General features: G+C 36.9%; 1 protein-coding gene across 1 annotated transcript in view; it reads right to left on the bottom strand.

Moving 5' to 3' along the window:
* Positions 1-17,331, bottom strand: part of ENPP1 (ectonucleotide pyrophosphatase/phosphodiesterase 1) — a 70,819-nt gene that overhangs the window by 23,588 nt on the left and 29,900 nt on the right. The window contains exons 2-9 of the mRNA XM_003781674.3: positions 12,782-12,854; positions 10,394-10,510; positions 9,517-9,642; positions 8,390-8,450; positions 5,612-5,709; positions 3,600-3,679; positions 2,297-2,416; positions 1,244-1,353 (exon numbers count right to left, since the gene is read on the bottom strand). Of these exons, the coding sequence (XP_003781722.1) occupies positions 1,244-1,353; positions 2,297-2,416; positions 3,600-3,679; positions 5,612-5,709; positions 8,390-8,450; positions 9,517-9,642; positions 10,394-10,510; positions 12,782-12,854 (785 nt within the window). The remainder of the gene's footprint in view (positions 1-1,243; positions 1,354-2,296; positions 2,417-3,599; positions 3,680-5,611; positions 5,710-8,389; positions 8,451-9,516; positions 9,643-10,393; positions 10,511-12,781; positions 12,855-17,331) is intronic.

Here is a 17,331-nt window from a genome sequence, read left to right as displayed (position 1 = left end):
AGCTTGAGGCTCTGTCTCAAAAAAAAAAAAAAAGAAAAGAAAAAAAAAAGAGAGAAAATAGCATTAGGAGATACTAAAGCAATCCAATGCATCTGCTACGTTTGAATTCATGTAAGAGTTTTATTGAAAACCTTAAATTTGGGGCAGTGCCCGTAGCTCAGTGGGTAGGGTGCTGACCACACATGCCAAGGCTGGTGGGTTCAAAACCAGCCCGGGCCAGCTAAACAACAATGACAACTGCAGCAACAACAACAACAACAAAAAATAGCCAGGCATTATGGCAGGCGCCTGTAGACTCAGCTACTTGGAAAGCTGAGGCAAGGTTACTTTAGCCCAAGAATTTGAGGTTGCTCTGAGCTGTGATGCCACAGCACTCTACTGAGGGCGATAAAGTGAGACTCTGTCTCAGAAAAAACTTAAATTTATTTTCCCAGTAAAGGGACAAAAGAAGTTAGAAGTTAGGTTTACATAAAAAGAAGTTGTAAATGAGTTTAAAAATTTGCTGCCTATCTTCTACCTAAAGATATTGTACCTGTACCTAAGAACAGTCACTGCACACCATGTGAATATCTCACATGTTAATACACTCTCCAAAGGGTACCTGTGAATTCACTGATTGATAACTCTTAGTACACCTAGGAAGTAGGCACATAAGGGGCAGATAACAATTCTCCAGGCAATATTTCCTGAGCTGGAGTAATTATACCTTCTTCTAGACACAGGTTTTGTTCACACACCTCCATCAGAGTGCTTGGAGTCTTACCTATTCATAAAATTCCCAAGTGTGGTGAGTTGTGTTCTTTACTGGACCTTGAAAGGCCAGAGACCATATGCTGCTAATTTTTGAATCCCCTATGGCACATAAAAATCTCAACTACGATCCACGGAATAAAAATAACTGCAAATAATAAGGTGAATAAGAGGCTCTGCATTATGCCATGTGGGCCATAAAGAATACAAACCAGTGTAAGATGACCAAGGAAAACTCTTAGATATTTCTCGTACGGGATCTGTGATCTTTTCTGTTTGCCCTCTCAACTACACTGTTGTATGGATTTTGTCTAATTTCACTGTCTATCATCTATCTAAAACTCTTTTGAGATAGAGCTCTTATTCTTCCAGTTCTCATGTTTTAGCCAACATGACACTCAAATGTTAAAGCAACTCAATAAAAAGGAGAAGAATGACATAAAAATAATCAGTTTTACATTACGGGTCCTAGAAAAAGTTCATCTATACATACCCATTATAGACTTGATAGATATCTGGAAAAACTCCATGAATTGGTGTATCTGATCCTGGCCAAAAAAATGTGCCAGACCTGAGGCCTTGAAACTTAGCTGTGACCCAAATCTGAATGGATAATGAAGGAAAATTAGGAAATTGCACAAACATTCACCTCTTAGGGAAATATGTATTCATGAAACATCAATGCATTCCACTTAGTACTACAATGTTTTTAAGGTCAAGCTCCAGCAGAAAGACTATAATAATCTTATCATAATGACTCTTAAGTAGCAGCAAAAATACATTGAATAATCAGAGATTAATTCCTGCAACATTTGGAGCTATATCCTAAATATATCCTTAATTAATAGGTTTCTCTTGAAAGAAGAAAAAGTCACAAATATATATATGTCCTCAATTTGTTGACATAACTTGTTGCTTTCGTAACTAATATGTATTAAGCACTTATTACTGTCAATCATGGTTCTAAATGGCATTCCTATAAGCATCCTACATTATGAACTAACATAATCCTCTCAATAACCCTATGTCAGAACTAAAATCTGAATTCATAACTTGCAAATTAAACATATGATCTTTTTTCTTGTTAGAAGAATATCAAAATAACCAAACAGACCCTATGCAATTATTGGGGCAACTTAAAAAAATGAAAAGGAGAATACATCTAAATCAAAATTAGAAAGAACCTGCTAAATTAGCATATGCAAATGAAACCAAGGCTTACCTCTTTCAACAAAGTAGCTTTGTACAGATCAAAACTATTATTTCCAGACTACTGCTATTTGCTATTATTACAGAAGGAAGATTCAATCAGAAAAGAAAAATTGCCCAGAACGACCCAAATCTATCTCAGAGATAAACTACTAGCATTCTGTGCCATCATTTAAGTTGTATTTAGGATTATCAGTATCCATTTCATTTATGAAATGATGGCCATAGATATAGTAAATGAAATGGGTTATAAAAAGCTCCAGGGAATCTGCTTATTTTACTTTGATTAATGAGAATAAGAAACTCTTTCACTAGCTAAAATAAACAAAGAACTTACTGGTTCTCCTTTGTACCATGCAGAATTAAATTTCTCTTTACTTTTAAGTGAAAAAGAAGCATTCATTTGGGGATCATACATTTTATTGTCAATTATGCCATGAGATTCTGGATAAAGTCCCTAAAAAAGATAAAATACAGATTTTATGCAAATTTTAAGTTCATTTAATGTTAAATAAAGTCACAGAATACAACCAGAAAAGAGAAACTGATAAACTAAAGCTACAAGGAATTATAATAAAGTTTAAGGATGGAAAAACAAAAAATTTAGTAATGTCAAAACACAACCAACCACTTAAGAGTTTACATATTATTTTTTTGTTTTCAATTATGTAACAGAACAGCTCAGCGCCCGTAACACAGTGGTTACGGCACCAGCCACATACACCAAAGTTGGCGGGTTCAAATTCAGCCAAGGCCAACTAAAACAACAATGATAACTACAACAAAAAAAATAGCCAAGCACTGTGGCAGGAGCCTGTAGTCCCAGCCACTTAGGAGGCTGCGGCAAGAGAATCACTTAAGCCCAAGAGCTGGAGGTTATTGTGAGCTGTGACGCCCTGGCACTCTTCCAAAGGCAACATAGTGCGACTCTGTCTCAAAAAAAAAAAAAAGTAACAGGAAAAAATACGTCCATAATACCACAGATGAAGTACATAGGCAAACTCCCAAATTTTGTAAAAAAGAAATACTCTGTCGTCTTTTTGTTTTCCTGAGTAAATTGTTTCTGCAGAACAAACTCATTTGTGGCTGGGTACCAGAGTAGCTTGTATCATACTAATTTTCTGTCTTCAGTTCTAAAGGGTCCTGAATTGTACTTCTTTTCTGATTCATATTTAATATGGAAACTTTGATAGAAACAAAAACAGAACTGAAATCCTATCTGCAGGCAGGCAGAGCAGCTTGCTTGGGTGCCTCATCAGGATGATTGGAACGACAGGAATAGGGGAGTGTGCACCAGGTTTTTTGGCTTAAATAAAGTAAGCTACAAAGCTGATGAGAAAAAATAGGGTGAAAGAATCAGAGACTCTTAACACTGAAAGGAAACCAAGAAACCCTTCCCTGGAGTATTTAGCCACCTCTTCTCACAGATGAGAAAATGGAGACCCAGAAGATAAAGGGACCTTCCCAAAGCCACAGCTAGTTAATTAATAGCAGAGAGAAGACCAAAACCTAGGTTTCCCCTTAGAAAAGAAATTTGTTTTGGCCTTTTTAATCTGAAACCCTATTAGTCCTTCAAAAAATGTTATAATTTCATCTCATTTCCATGAACATATATAAAAAAGTTGAAGTGCAGAGCTTACTGTGACAATGCTGTAGTGATTGGGAAAAGTTTTTGTCGGATATACCGGTCTCATATTTTTAGTGTATGTTCCACAGTCTTCTAGAAAGTAAAAAAAAAATAATAATAATAACCATTGTTATTAAACACAACTGACAATGTGTTGACCTTCTTTAACTTTGGTACCACAGCAGTCATCATGGAAAAAAAAAAATTAGCCCCGGAATAATTTATAAATCCAGATAAAATTCAGGATAAATTATAAAGCAACACTGTGGAGAAAGTCAATGTTAAAGATAAGAAGTAGTTTCTCTCTTAGAAAAGCATTAAACAAAATAATTAAACCAATTCAATAATCATCTCATACTTATCAACCCATTAAGTTCAAGATGGACAAATCGTATTAATATCTGTAATAATGTCATGTTTGCTAAATCTACTAAAGGTCACATACCTACATAACAAGAGGCAGCTAAAAAAAAAAAAAAAAAACCCTACCCTTAATGCTGACAAATGAAAAGAGGAAAGAAAAAAACAATAAAAAATAAAAACTGCACTTGTAGCTAAATGTGCAAATTAAAAGAAGAGTGAAGTCCTATTTGGGGAGATAGTGTCCCAGGCCATGGATTCAAATCCAGACAACCCTGAACAAACTCAGCTGCCTTAAAGAGAAAAGGCACCTTTTGGTTTCAAAGCAGAGAAAGAGGGTCAGATTGTTCCTAATGCCCTGCTGTTTTAGCCCCGATGAATCCCTCCTTCTACTACGGAGGAAGGGACACAACTAATGATTCCAGTATGTCAATACTCCACTGCCTGAAAATGTCCCTTGGATTAGCCTGTGTCTGTACAGCTCACTGTCTTCCCAACAGTTCAGAATTACAGGCTCTATTCCTCAATTACCCAAAGCCAGGGCTTGTTCATTGCACACTGATTTCTTTTCAACTTTATATACAAGCACCTATAGCTCCTTAATACTGAGCTTGGCATGCCATTTTTGGTACCATGGAGACCAATGGTCCTCCTAAAAGCAACAAAGAGCTGGATTCAAATGTCACAGCCCATAAGCCTGCTAGTCAATAACAGAGCTTTGTCCACAAAAAGCTAAATGCTTTTAGGCCAAATGATTAGTTATTTAAAAAACAACAACAATTACCTTCCTGGCAGAAATTAAAAACTAAAATTTTAAAAAGTTCTCCAAAAATCATTCTGGTACATTATAAGTATAATGATGTACAGGTATATTTACTGAAAGTGATTTTAATGTTTAAAGCAGCCTTACAAATTCAATTCTAGTAAATAATATTTTAGAAGTTTAGAAAAACATTAAAATAGTTGCATTTACTTACTTCTACGTCACTCCAGTACCACACTGTATCTACTTAAATATTGATGACTCTGACTAGCAACGGTCAATAGTTTTTATATGTATAGATGAGTTTCTCCTCTTTCAATAATAGCAATGACACATATTTATGGCTGTTAATATGATCTCAAACTCTGGCATCAATATTAAGAGAAGACCATTCTACTAGTTCATCAATAACATAACAGTAATCATTCAATCAAGGCTTTGATTGAGATTCTTTAAAAGTGGAAAAATCCAATTCAGTCCAAAGGATAATACAGGATAGCTCGTAGACAAATATCTGTAGGTTCTCCCACTGACCTCATATCAGAAGTACCTTCATTTTTTAAAATTCCATTCTTAAAATGAAATACTTATAAAAGAAATAGTATATATATTTTTTTCCCACAAAAGGAAATCCAAAATTCTAAGGAAAAATAAACCGGTATAAAAATGGGCAACAGTTAAAATCCTACAATAAATAACTGCATTAACTTAGAAGTATTTAAGGGGTAGTTCCAGAATAATCACAATATTGTTAGTGCCTTAGACCAGGTTCAACTACTTTGCAGTAGAAGAAATCTGATGGAACAGTGAGGTTCTACCAGTATTTTTCCAACACAGACTGTCCTCCCAGTCCATCTTACCGAAATCATGACACCCTAGTAGTAAACCCCGAAGTTACTCACTTAGCTTGCTAATAACAGGAAGAAGTCCACCCCAAGTGTGTAAATATTCTGCCCTGAATCCATCCAAAGAAAATAAGAGGGTGGGAGGCACTTCAAACCTGGGTAATGAAAAAAAGAAATGTTTAAAGATGCAAAAAAGAAGATACACTGAAGATATTCCTCATTGGCACATGTCCAGTGGAGATTTTCCACTGAGGTCAACATGTCATCATCACTACACTAACAAGGTCACTCATAAATGATACTTTACATGCATTTATATTCATATATGTGCTTTATCATTTTATGATACATATATGGCTATCATCAAATAATATTCATTACGTACTCGTGCCATGTTGAGCCACCATATAGAGGACATCCTTCGTGGTTTCCTGCCATTCCAAAATCTAGACCAGATGCTACTAAAATGTAATCATATTTTCCCAATTTGCAGAAAAATGTTAATAAACAACTACAGTGTCACAATTATGTTTTTGCTTCCATTATTTTGTTCCTGAATAACTAGTTTCTGATAGTCTCCACTTGATTCTAAAAGATTATACTTCTTACAGTATATATTATATACCATATTTAGTTTTTTTTTTTTGTAGAGACAGAGTCTCATTTTATCCCCCAGTGAGGGGGATGCTGCGGCATCACACAGTTCACAGCAACCTCCAACTCCTGGGCTTAGGCAATTCTCTTGCCTCAGCCTCCAAGTAGCTGAGACTACAGGCACCGGCCACAACGCCTGGCTATTTTTTATTGAAGTTTGGCCAGGACCAGGTTCGAATCCGCCACTCTCGGTATATGGGGCCGGCACCCTACCCACTGAGCCCCGTCCTATACCATACTTAGTTTTTAAGCTTAATATATTTAAAAGTTATCAATATTTAATACAAAAGTTTGAGTGATAATTACATTTAAATATATAAATGAAAAAGAAATGACTCAAAGCTAGGAATGATTGACAATGAGATTTCTGTGCATTCTTCCCACCCCATCTCTTCCCCCTAAACACACATATGAACACACAGATGTGTGGGGTGTGGAAATCCAAACTGGGATAGGAAAAAGTCATGTGTGATAATATACTCAACAAAAAAGACTATCTATGAATGACTGCACAAGAAGCCTGGTCTACAAATTTTGCAGCATCTAGTGATACCAGGTGATGGCAGAGGAACTGTATATCACTGGGTGATGGTGAAAAGATCTTCCACTGCAAGTTTACTCAGCAATTTAAAATTTGAGAGCAAATACCTTGCTCCCTTTCAATCCTATCTCTTCCCCCATCTTATCCTTGCCTACAAAGATGCACACACATACACAAACACCCCACATCAAGGGGCTATATCTGTAACATAGCCCCACTGGAGAATGCCAAAATTTGCCCATAGTCTCAGTGGGTCCATATCATTACAAAACTACTTCTGTTTAATGATCAGAAAACATAAAAATCAGGTTAGTGGGCCACCTAGTAAATATACTGTAGTCATTTCCAGTATAAAAAGAAGTGTTCTAAATTTTGATCTTCGATTGTAAAGAAAGGAAAAGTTACCTCTCCCACTAAAAGATTTAATGAAAATAATGATTGATGTTTAGAAGGCAAAGAAAGATTCAAAATTAGTATACTATGTCTAAAATGTCTAGTATACCTTGGCCTTTAAAAGACAGTTTAAAGTACATGAGAAGTTTCTGGGGTCTTTTCCTATTTAATTTTTTTTTATTATTATTAAATCATAGCTGTGTATATGAATGCAATTATGGGATACAATGTGCTGGGTTTATATACAATTGAAATACTTTCATCAAACTGGTTAAGATAGCTTTCACCACATTTTCTTAGCTATTGCATTAAGACATTTATATCCTACACTTAGTAGATTTAACATGTACCCTTGTAAAATGCACCATAGGTGTGGTCCCACCAATGGAAGTTTCTCTTAAAAAAGGCTTCTTCTGTTGAAATTATTTGGTTTTAGATTTAGTTTTTGCTTTTAAACTAAAAAAGCGCTCTCCCATCCAAAAAAATTCAAAAAGACATAGGACATAACAAATATAAACATGAAGAAAATGAACTGAAATACAGCTTTAAAATTTTTAATAGTTTAGAAAAACCGTCATTTTGGAAAATATATTCCTAAAGATGAATAATTCAAGTTATATGAGTAGTAGACCTCAAGTGGAACAAAAATAAATATGTCTGCATCTTCATAAATTCTCTAACCCTTAAATTCCACAAATACTTTGTTGATGGCCTAGTAATATAGTAAGGTCCTGTACAAAATATCTTAAGTACAAAAAGAATAAATATGAATTATAAGAATTATGTCACATCATCTCATAGACATGTTCCCTCTCTATCCCCAAAATTTATAAATAGACCAAATTACAAAAAATTATAAAAAGTATAATTTGCTACACATTCAACTCTCAAAACTCCAAATGAAAGCAAAGATCCTTCCTCCCTAAGATATAAATACTGCTATCTAGCACTTATAAATACTAAAGAATAATATTCATGGATTCTCTTTTTTCCATTAGCTTCCAAAATAAAGGTCTCTCTATAATTATCAGAGTTGAGATGTTCAACCAGTATAATGCAAATGTTACAAAATTAAAAAAAGAAAAATCCAACATCTGAAAGACTTCTGGTGCCCATCATTTTGGATAAAGGATATTCATGTTTAGTAAACCAATGATTGTTATTTTTATCTTAATTTCAAAAAAGAAAAAAAACATGGTATGGACTTCTCAAGAAGAAAAAATTAGTTTCTCAGAATATCGTCTTACCCGGCTGGACACTGCGGCACGTGAATGTACCCACATGGCTCTTCCAGCCAACTTTGCTCACCTAAAAGATTTTCGAGAAATAAATTGAGTTGTACACACTTTATAGTAACAATACTTGTGATGCTTGTGAGATACATTACAGCAGATTCCAAGAACAAAACATATTAACATATATATTGATAACACAGGGCATGATACTAAGAAGAGATAATGAATAAAGGGAGATATTGTTTCAATATGAGTATATATCAGAAAGAAAAAAATGGATGTATAATTGTAAGACTAAAACACACTACTAAATTTCTGAGAACTTGAAGTTATCCTTTCCATTTTGAAATATTGAATATTTTTAGCCAAAATGTACAACTCTCCCATACGTCCCCTCCCCCATCAAAACCTTTGGTGCTTTGAGGTCTCAGTTCTCTCTCATATAGAGCCAGGTTCTGTTAAGGGATTTTAAGGAAACCTGTAATACCTGGATAAGACATTATTAATAATACGCTTATAAAATGTCCCATAATCTTTCAAAGTAATTTCACATCGACTCTCTCAATGCATGGTAAGACACCATCCTCATTTACTATGAGGGAACCTGGGACATGAAAGTTGGCCAGGACTGGAAGGCTGATGTTTCCACAAATCAGCATTAAGTAGGCAGCTATTATCAAAATAACACGAGGAGGTCATGGAGGAGTGAGTGGCTAGATAAGACAAGATTGGCCATGTGTAGATAATCATTATTAAGCTGGGTGATTACACATTCTCTTTCCTCTGCATTTGTTTGAAATTTTCTTTAGCAAAAAGTTTTAAAAGTATAGTAGCACCTCCAGAGTTGACCACCTCCCTAAACTGAGCACCTCAAGTTGACCTAATTTTTGTAGACTGGACATGTGCTACATGTATGTAGCAGTACAATAGGCCTAGTTCCTTATGTGACCACCTCTACATGTTGACCAGTTTGTTACAGTCCTTCAATTTACAGCAGTTTTATTGTATTTTTTTCAGCTAATATAGTTGAGCAATAAATATAACTCCTACTATAAAAGGTAACAGAAGTACAAAAGTTAGCTAAGACCCTGGAAAGGAGCAAGCTGTTGCAGAACCCAGAGAGAGCATGGAAGCCTGACCTTGACACACAGAGCTGTAGTTAATGCAGCAGTCACCCTGGTCTTTGCAGTCATCGGAACAGGCACAGTGGCTTGTAAGCAACCGTTTCTCACCACACCTAAATTTGTTGCAAGTCCATATATGGTCTAGAAACAAATATCAACAAAATGTGTTTTATGGTTCAAATTCTACACATCCAAAGTGAGCACAGAATTGTCATCCTCTGAAATATGATCCGTGAGAGACAGTGAACTACTGCATAATTCTAGTCACTCACAGAATAGGCCTCTACCATGGCCTCACTGAAAAGGAGGCATCAATTGATATTATTTCACTAAAACTCCAGAATTCTGTCATTTTCAAACTTGGACACACAAATTATTATAGAATTCACATGTATTGGCTTCTTCCACCATCCACTTTAAAGGTTCTAAAAAACTTCATCTAAATTTGACTCTTTCCCATTTAAATATTATTCTACAACACATGTAGAGAAATCCAAATAAAACAAAAAAAAATTTCATGTTCTGATAATTTTGTTTTTAAAAAGGATATGTAGACATCTAGGAACTCTTGATATAAGAGGTTCATAACGAAAATATTTACATATTTTGACCAGCCTTTTATATCTTAATTTAAACACAAATTAGAGTACAAAGTCTTCTAGCATACATTAATAATAGGCACAATTTTTCTATCCATAAAATGTTTAACAAAGGCATGACATGTAAACTTTTTCCTCTAAGGAACTGTTGAAAGAAAATATAAAGGCTAGTGTCCAAATATACGGGCATGCTAAATGAATTTTTTAAAAAAACTCAAATAAAAAGATGCAGAACTTTCTTTGATCTTTTTCTAATGCCCATTACTCCATATTTTTTCCCTACACATCTTTACCTGGTTCTATACAGGCCTCCTGGTAATCCAGACAGCAGTTTCCCATCTCAACACAAGCAACATCACAGCGACAGCTCCCAAATGTTCTCTCAAAACAGCGACCTTTGCAACTTTTAACTGAAAACGTTGAACAATGAGTTAGATGTTTCTAATCATTACATAATTACAAAGCAAACATCAACGAATACACCTAAGCTGGTTAGGTATATACAAGAGGTGCAAATGCTTTAGAAAATGCAGACGGGGTAAAAAAGGATCTAAGAATCTTGTCATACATACAGACAGAAAGCGGCATAACAGAAGATAACCTTAGTACAGAGGTTGTGATTGTATCTCTTGCCAGAGGAAAAAAAGGGAACTTTTAAAAAAAAGTTATTACAAACCTTTCTGGGTCTGATATGACTTAAATATCCATGATGCAATAAAGAAAAGTCAGAATAAGGACTTTCTCTGAATATTTCATGCCAGGAAAAAGCTGGCTTAAGCAGCCATGGGGTTCCCCCAAATTTTTCAATGTGGGAAAAGATTTTTCTTTAAGTGATTAGGAATATTGCAGAAAGGGAGAGAATGCCTAACTTACTTCCCCCACCATTTTGGTGTAACGACATAGTATGTTTGTACACAACATGGTCCCCAGCACTGTCTCTCCTCCATAACCTAAAATATCTATTTCACCTTCAGGTGGTGGTCTCTAAGAAACTTTCCCCAGCGTAGGCCCAATTTCCATTTTTAAATCTCTTATAAAACTCATCCTTTCCCCAGTTATTTAATTCCATGTGTAACTAGGTGGTCTGGCTCATATCCAGGGATCACACTAGACAACAAACTTCTGAAGAACAAAGGCCACATCTGGATTTTGCCCAGCACACTGTATCCCTAGCATCTAGCAAGGTGCTTGACGGATACTTGGAACTAAAAAGGTTTTGCTAAATGGATAAATAGCGGGTATGGAAGGAAAATACTTTTCATGAAAAATAACTTCGCCCTTTCAACTCTTTACTAGATACCTTGACCAGGTTCAGTTTTTATTCGATTGTAACAACACTAAGATGATTAAGAAGAAGAAACAAGACACATGTAAAATCATGGACATCCAACAACAATAAAAAACAATCTTAGTTCTTGGCTTTAATGCTCTCCTGAGCCCACAAGACAGTGCCATGGAATTTAACTCTCATTTGATACCAGGAAATTAGGTGATTTTAGGAATATGAAGTAACAATAACAACTTCTAGGGTCAGAAATACTAATCCTCCTGGCCCCAGAGGTAGGGGATAAGACTATTAAAATAATATTTTCCTAGTAATTTTTAAAAATATGATGCATGCTATGGTGAACTTGCATTAAAACTGCTAGTGTCAATCCTTCATTGTTATGTGTCAAACAGAACTCAAGGGAAACTGCTTCCTGTCAAAAGACTACAAGAGTGAACATGGAAGTCTGTAATTTTTTACTTTTGTTAAACTTAGATACATTTATTCTGATTAGTTTGCTGAATACGTCCATAACATCACCACACTCATTCATTTCAACAATTCATAACAACTTACCAATCACTGAAAGTTTCTAAATTACCAATATCACAGTTACATAATGATTGAACAGGAGGAGATTTTGTTCAATTTTCAAAACTGAATTCTCTAGGATGACCGTCAATAATTTTACAGGGGGAAAAAGCTGCCTTAGAGTCAAAATAATAACCACTATAATTTACCATTCAGTTTGATTATTTATAGTAATCTTGTCAGTGTTAGAGCCTTTTGCAAATAACATAAAGAAAAAAGTATCTAAAAGCTTAAAAATACCACTATTTCTTTGAAACCACCAATGTCTGTAACTTTTAAAATGTTTAAAGCAGGCATTGGTTAAGTGTCTGGTCACCCAGGGATGCTGACTAGTTACCTAGTAACCTCCAGGGCTGCTTCAGCAACTAACTCTTCAGGGGAAGAGAGTATCCTAGGCATCCCTGGAGAAGAGAGGACTCCAGGGGCACAAAGGCAGAACCTTCTAGGACCGGTTTGCTTATGTCTTTGTTCTTAACTGATTTTTTTATTGTTTGGGTTTTTTTGTTTGTGTTTCCGTCATAGTCCCTCTTCCTTATTTTGTGATAAGCTTCATAGGTAAGTAAAATTTTATATGGCTAAAACAACAGAAGAGCTGCAAGAAGAAGGCTTAAAATCCAGATGTGGTCTTTGTTCTTCAGAAATTTGTTGTCTAGTGTGATACCTGGATATAAGCCAGACAACCTAGTTACACCAGCGTCAGTGTGGATTAGGACAATAAAAAAATCAGTTAAGAACAAAGACACGCGCAAACAAGACATTGGTGGTTTCACAGTCACATTCAGAATAAGGCTGCACACACATGAGCACTCAGAGCATTAATTACCTTCTTTGGCACAGCTGGGTTTCAAACCAAATATACAACCAAGGATTGTTGTTAGCACACATACTGACAACACCTGTAAGGGGAAAAGAGAAAATTATATCGTTTCAATGCCGTATCATTTCTCCAGATTCTTTCTCTAAATATTTCTAAACTTGCTACTGCCACTGCTCATTTTTCTAACCTGGATGTGTTCACGTTTTAAAAATTCAAATAGTACACGTGACGTACATACATCTCTGTAGGCATGTTATACTTCAATAAAAAGTTTAATGTCAGCAAAAAATCCTATGCCATCCAAAGTTAATGTAAGAAGAAACTCTCTGAAAACTAGAAATGACTTTGTCAGAAAAATTCTTAATTAAGAGAAAGACAGAGAAAAATCTACTTAGAGACTCCATTTCCTATTGTTAATTCATTAAAGGCAATAGGAGACTATTACAAGCCTCTATTAACAGTTTAACGACACAGAGCTAAACACAATATAATATCCTCATATGCACAATGGCAGCTTGTGAGAACAAGCCCTGAAGAGGGTCAGTTGACTCCATCTCAGACCCAGATGTTATCCCAAACTGGTTGTGTGATTTACAGCAGGCCTCTTAAGCTGTCTAGACATCAGTTTCTTCATCTCTAAATTATAAAGGTTGGACTACACGGATGTCTAAAAATCGTTCCAACACTAAGACTTTGCCATTTTCTCATTCTCCACTCTTCTGGCCTCTAGCATGTTCAAATAAAGGGATACATCATGTAACTCCTAAGAACAGTGATGGGATTTTTGTGAGTTAGAAGACAAAGGGGCAGAATCATGCACAAAACAATCCTCAATTTGTTTTAGTGGGATGGAGTCTCCCTGACGGCCCTCTACCATGGCACTTTGCAAGGCAATTCAACAAAATATTCACTGAGTACCAGTTATGTGTAAGGACCATGTCATACACTGAAGGGAAGAATAAGAGCCACTTCAGAGAGCTTCTATTTGTGTGTGAGAAGATAAACACATGGGCTAAGCGGCCCATGTTTGGTAGGCTCTACAAACCAGCTGCAAAGTCCTACAGTTGCTTAAAGAAGGAGAAAGGGTGGCTGGAGAGAGGACTGTCAGGAAAAGCTTCACAGATAAAGCCCTTGGCATGCTCTAAATGGGTGAAAGTGAAGGGGGGTCTCTGAAAAGCAAGAAGACAGCAATAGACAGTCTATTATTATTCAGAGAGCTCTCTCAAGAACAGGGAGCAGCTCTGAGAGATAAACAGAGAGAAATCAACAAAACAAGATCCGAGAAGGTTAACATAGGAATTAACTGATTCAAAGGCAGAGGAAACAATAGGGCCAAGGGGCACAGGTGTAGACCAAGAGAGGGGGTTGTGAGAAGGAGAGGGAAGTCATTGTAAGGTGAATGTTGCCATATGAGACTGATTCCACAACAGATGTTGACCTTGTGAGAGAGGATACCCAAGATAGGTGAGGTCTAGGAGAACAGGTCTTCTCAAGGTGACCACAAGGATACACCTACAGGGTCCTCTCCATGGTGACTCAGCTCTTGGGAATTTGTAAACTTAACTTCTGTGAAATCCTGTACTCTATAGAATAGCATCTCCCACTTGATTCAAACTGGCCAATGAGAAGGGTAGCTGTGGGGTGGAACTTTTTGACTGTGGATATAAAGGGAAAGACCAAGCCAGTCAGGAAGCGAGACCATTTGGAATCTTCTATGCTGCAAGCTTCGGGCTGGTGAATAAAGCCCTTCCTCTTATAAACGTGGTGTTTGGGTGCTCTTTCTTTCCGCTGGGCCTCATCTTCCTGCAACACTTGCACCAGCGTCCTAACTCAAATGCCAGCCAGGACCAGAGTAGGAGACTCTGCTGTTCTCTAGGAACACCAGCTTTGAAGGATTTACAGGAGGGTGGCGAGGTTGCTGGGACTATGCAAATTAAGAATACCACACTGAACAAAGGTAGCGTTAGGTATATAAGAAGTAAAGATTTGCGCAGAGGGTAGTGAGCCGCTTCTGCCACCCTTCTACTGTTAAGCCTTATCTTAACTTTTGTAGAGCTTTCTTTATGTCTATCAATAAACTCAGAATCCTCTAACATGGTCTATACTCTTTATTTCATCCTGATTGTCCTGTCTGCTCAAAAGGGGTGTATCAACTGAAAGCCTGTGGCCAAGATAACTCCCTGGTGTGGCTTAAACTGCTTCCCTGGAAGGAATGTGGACAGATTGTCCTTGAGGTTGGCAAGCAGGTTTTCTTTTTTTCTGGCTCTCTTTTCATAAGGAATGGCCTCCCGCCCTAGTCTGTTTTTGTGGCTCTGTGTTCATTAGTGGTGTCTTTCAATTCTTTGTCTGATCACCCAAGAGCCTCTGAATAAAGCTCCAGCATGCTTTCCAAAGGACACCATGATATTTCCAGGTGGAGCTGGAGGCAGGGAAGGGGAGGGGAGGGGACACAGAGAGGAGGGAGCTTTGAGGAGAAAGGCCAACGTGCAGAAAGGCTCTAAGGACAGCAGGCACACAGAAGGCAGCAGATAAATAACCAGCAGCCTATTTTACTTGGACGAAAAGCCAAACTGACAACAACAGCAAAACCCCCAAAGGGGAATGGATGGACACCAGGTGAACATATAGAAAAATGGTATAGAATTCTGGAAAGCCAAAGTGAAGAGATAATAGAGACAGGAGGAAAGGGTAGTGGGGCAGGAAGCTGGTGGGTGGAGGCTTTTATGAACACATTCCTTTGAATAAAGCCTGCGGAGCACTGAGCATGATGTGCCAGCCTTGCGGCTAAGTACTGGACATTTGGTAATAAAACAGACATGATCTCTACTCTCAAGGGCCCACTATCCAGTTACTACAAGAACTAAAAAGGAAGTAAATGGTAAATAAAGTGAGGCAGCAGGTCTAAAAACTAAATGCGGATAAAAGAAAGCCAGAATTTTTGCAAAAAAGAAAGCAAAGGTCAAGCTTTCTTATTAAGCTACCAAAAAACTAAATGTGTAACACACATATATTCCCATTAAAATAAGGAGCTCTCTGAGGAAGAGCTTGAACAAATAAGCTAACAAGGGCAAATGGATAGGATAATATATCAGAAGAGAGATGTAAGGGATTCTCCTGAAGGGATTTACCTGGGGTAAACTGCCCCAACCCAATGGAAGGGAGTTTTTAACTATCAAAAACATTAAAGACTCTTAGTGTCAGTTAAAAATATATAGACAAATGAAAAAAAAAACTAACTTATATTAGTACCCTATAATTTAAAATATTAAAAACATGGAGAATTAAAATTCTGTTCCTCTAAAAAACTTACTAGGATAGTTAGAACAGTACTTTCTTCTCATTCATCATATAACTTACAACACAGAGTGAGACTCTTTTCTATGCCTTGGAGAGTTGCCATATTCTTTTCTATATTTAGATCATGTTCCAATGTTTTGACATTTGCACTTTCAACATCATGAAGGCCAGACACAGTGGCTCATGCCTGTAATCCTAGCACACCGGGAGGCTGAGGTGGGAGGATCAAAGAGTTCCTTTAATATAAGTTTTGTGCCAGTGTCACCTCCTCTGGCTTCGTATCTAGAACCTACCGTACGGTGGCAGTATCAGCATTCCCATAGTTATCTATTTCTTCCATAACTTCTTTCCATTAGATTTGAATTTCATTTCCAACATTATCACTTTTCTTTACTGTATTTCCATTCCTTATCAGTCAATTCCCTTTTTAATTCCATTTTTTATAAGACATCATGTAGGCTTACCACTGGGAGACACAGCACCAGCACAACTATGTGCTTTGCTGTCTGAGCATGAACTTGAGAGAAGATACCCAGAAAAAGTAAGGTCTAAGAGAACAGAGGTCTTCTCCAGGAGACCCCTGGGAGGTCCTCCCCATGGTGACTTAGCTCTTAGGAATTTGTAGAAACTTAACTTCCTGGGACCTGGAAACTAACACTTGCTTCCACTTCTCTAAAAGCCCATGATTCTGTAACCAACCTGCTTCTCCAACTTGATTCAAACTGACCAGTGAGAAAGGTACCCGTGGGCTGGAACTTTTAGATAAAAAATAGACTGAGCCAGTTACGGAGCACAGCCATTTTAGTCTCTGGTCTGCCATCGCTCTGCCAGCTGGAATAAAGCCCTTCCTCTTTTAAACACAGTGTATGGGTGTTCCTTCTCTCCATTGGGCCTCATCTTCCTGCAACAAACTGACTAAAAGAATCATAGTAGGCACTCACTGACTTTGAAAGAAGTGATGTGGTTGATCACTAACCATGACGTCCCCCTGTTACTTACACAGTGATTTGTGGATTGATGAGCTAGAAGCACAGTCTGTACTTTATCCAAGTACTCACAGCTAGTATATCTTGGTAACTGAAATTAGAATCATGTTGTTGGGGGACTGATGTTATATAATGAAACTGTGGTAACGGAAACTGTGTGTGCCAGCCAATCATGCAAAGAAAACACTGCCTCAACTCTCACAAGTGGGCAATATATTTGTCCAAGGATGTCTACTTCAAAACTATTTGTATTTTTTCAAAAATAAAATAAAC

The sequence above is a fragment of the Otolemur garnettii genome, unplaced genomic scaffold (genome assembly GCF_000181295.1).
Source record: "Otolemur garnettii isolate 467f Iridium unplaced genomic scaffold, OtoGar3 scaffold00002, whole genome shotgun sequence".
In the NCBI taxonomy this organism is placed as follows: Eukaryota; Metazoa; Chordata; class Mammalia; order Primates; family Galagidae; genus Otolemur; species Otolemur garnettii.
This window is presented reverse-complemented; position numbering and strand designations above follow the sequence as displayed.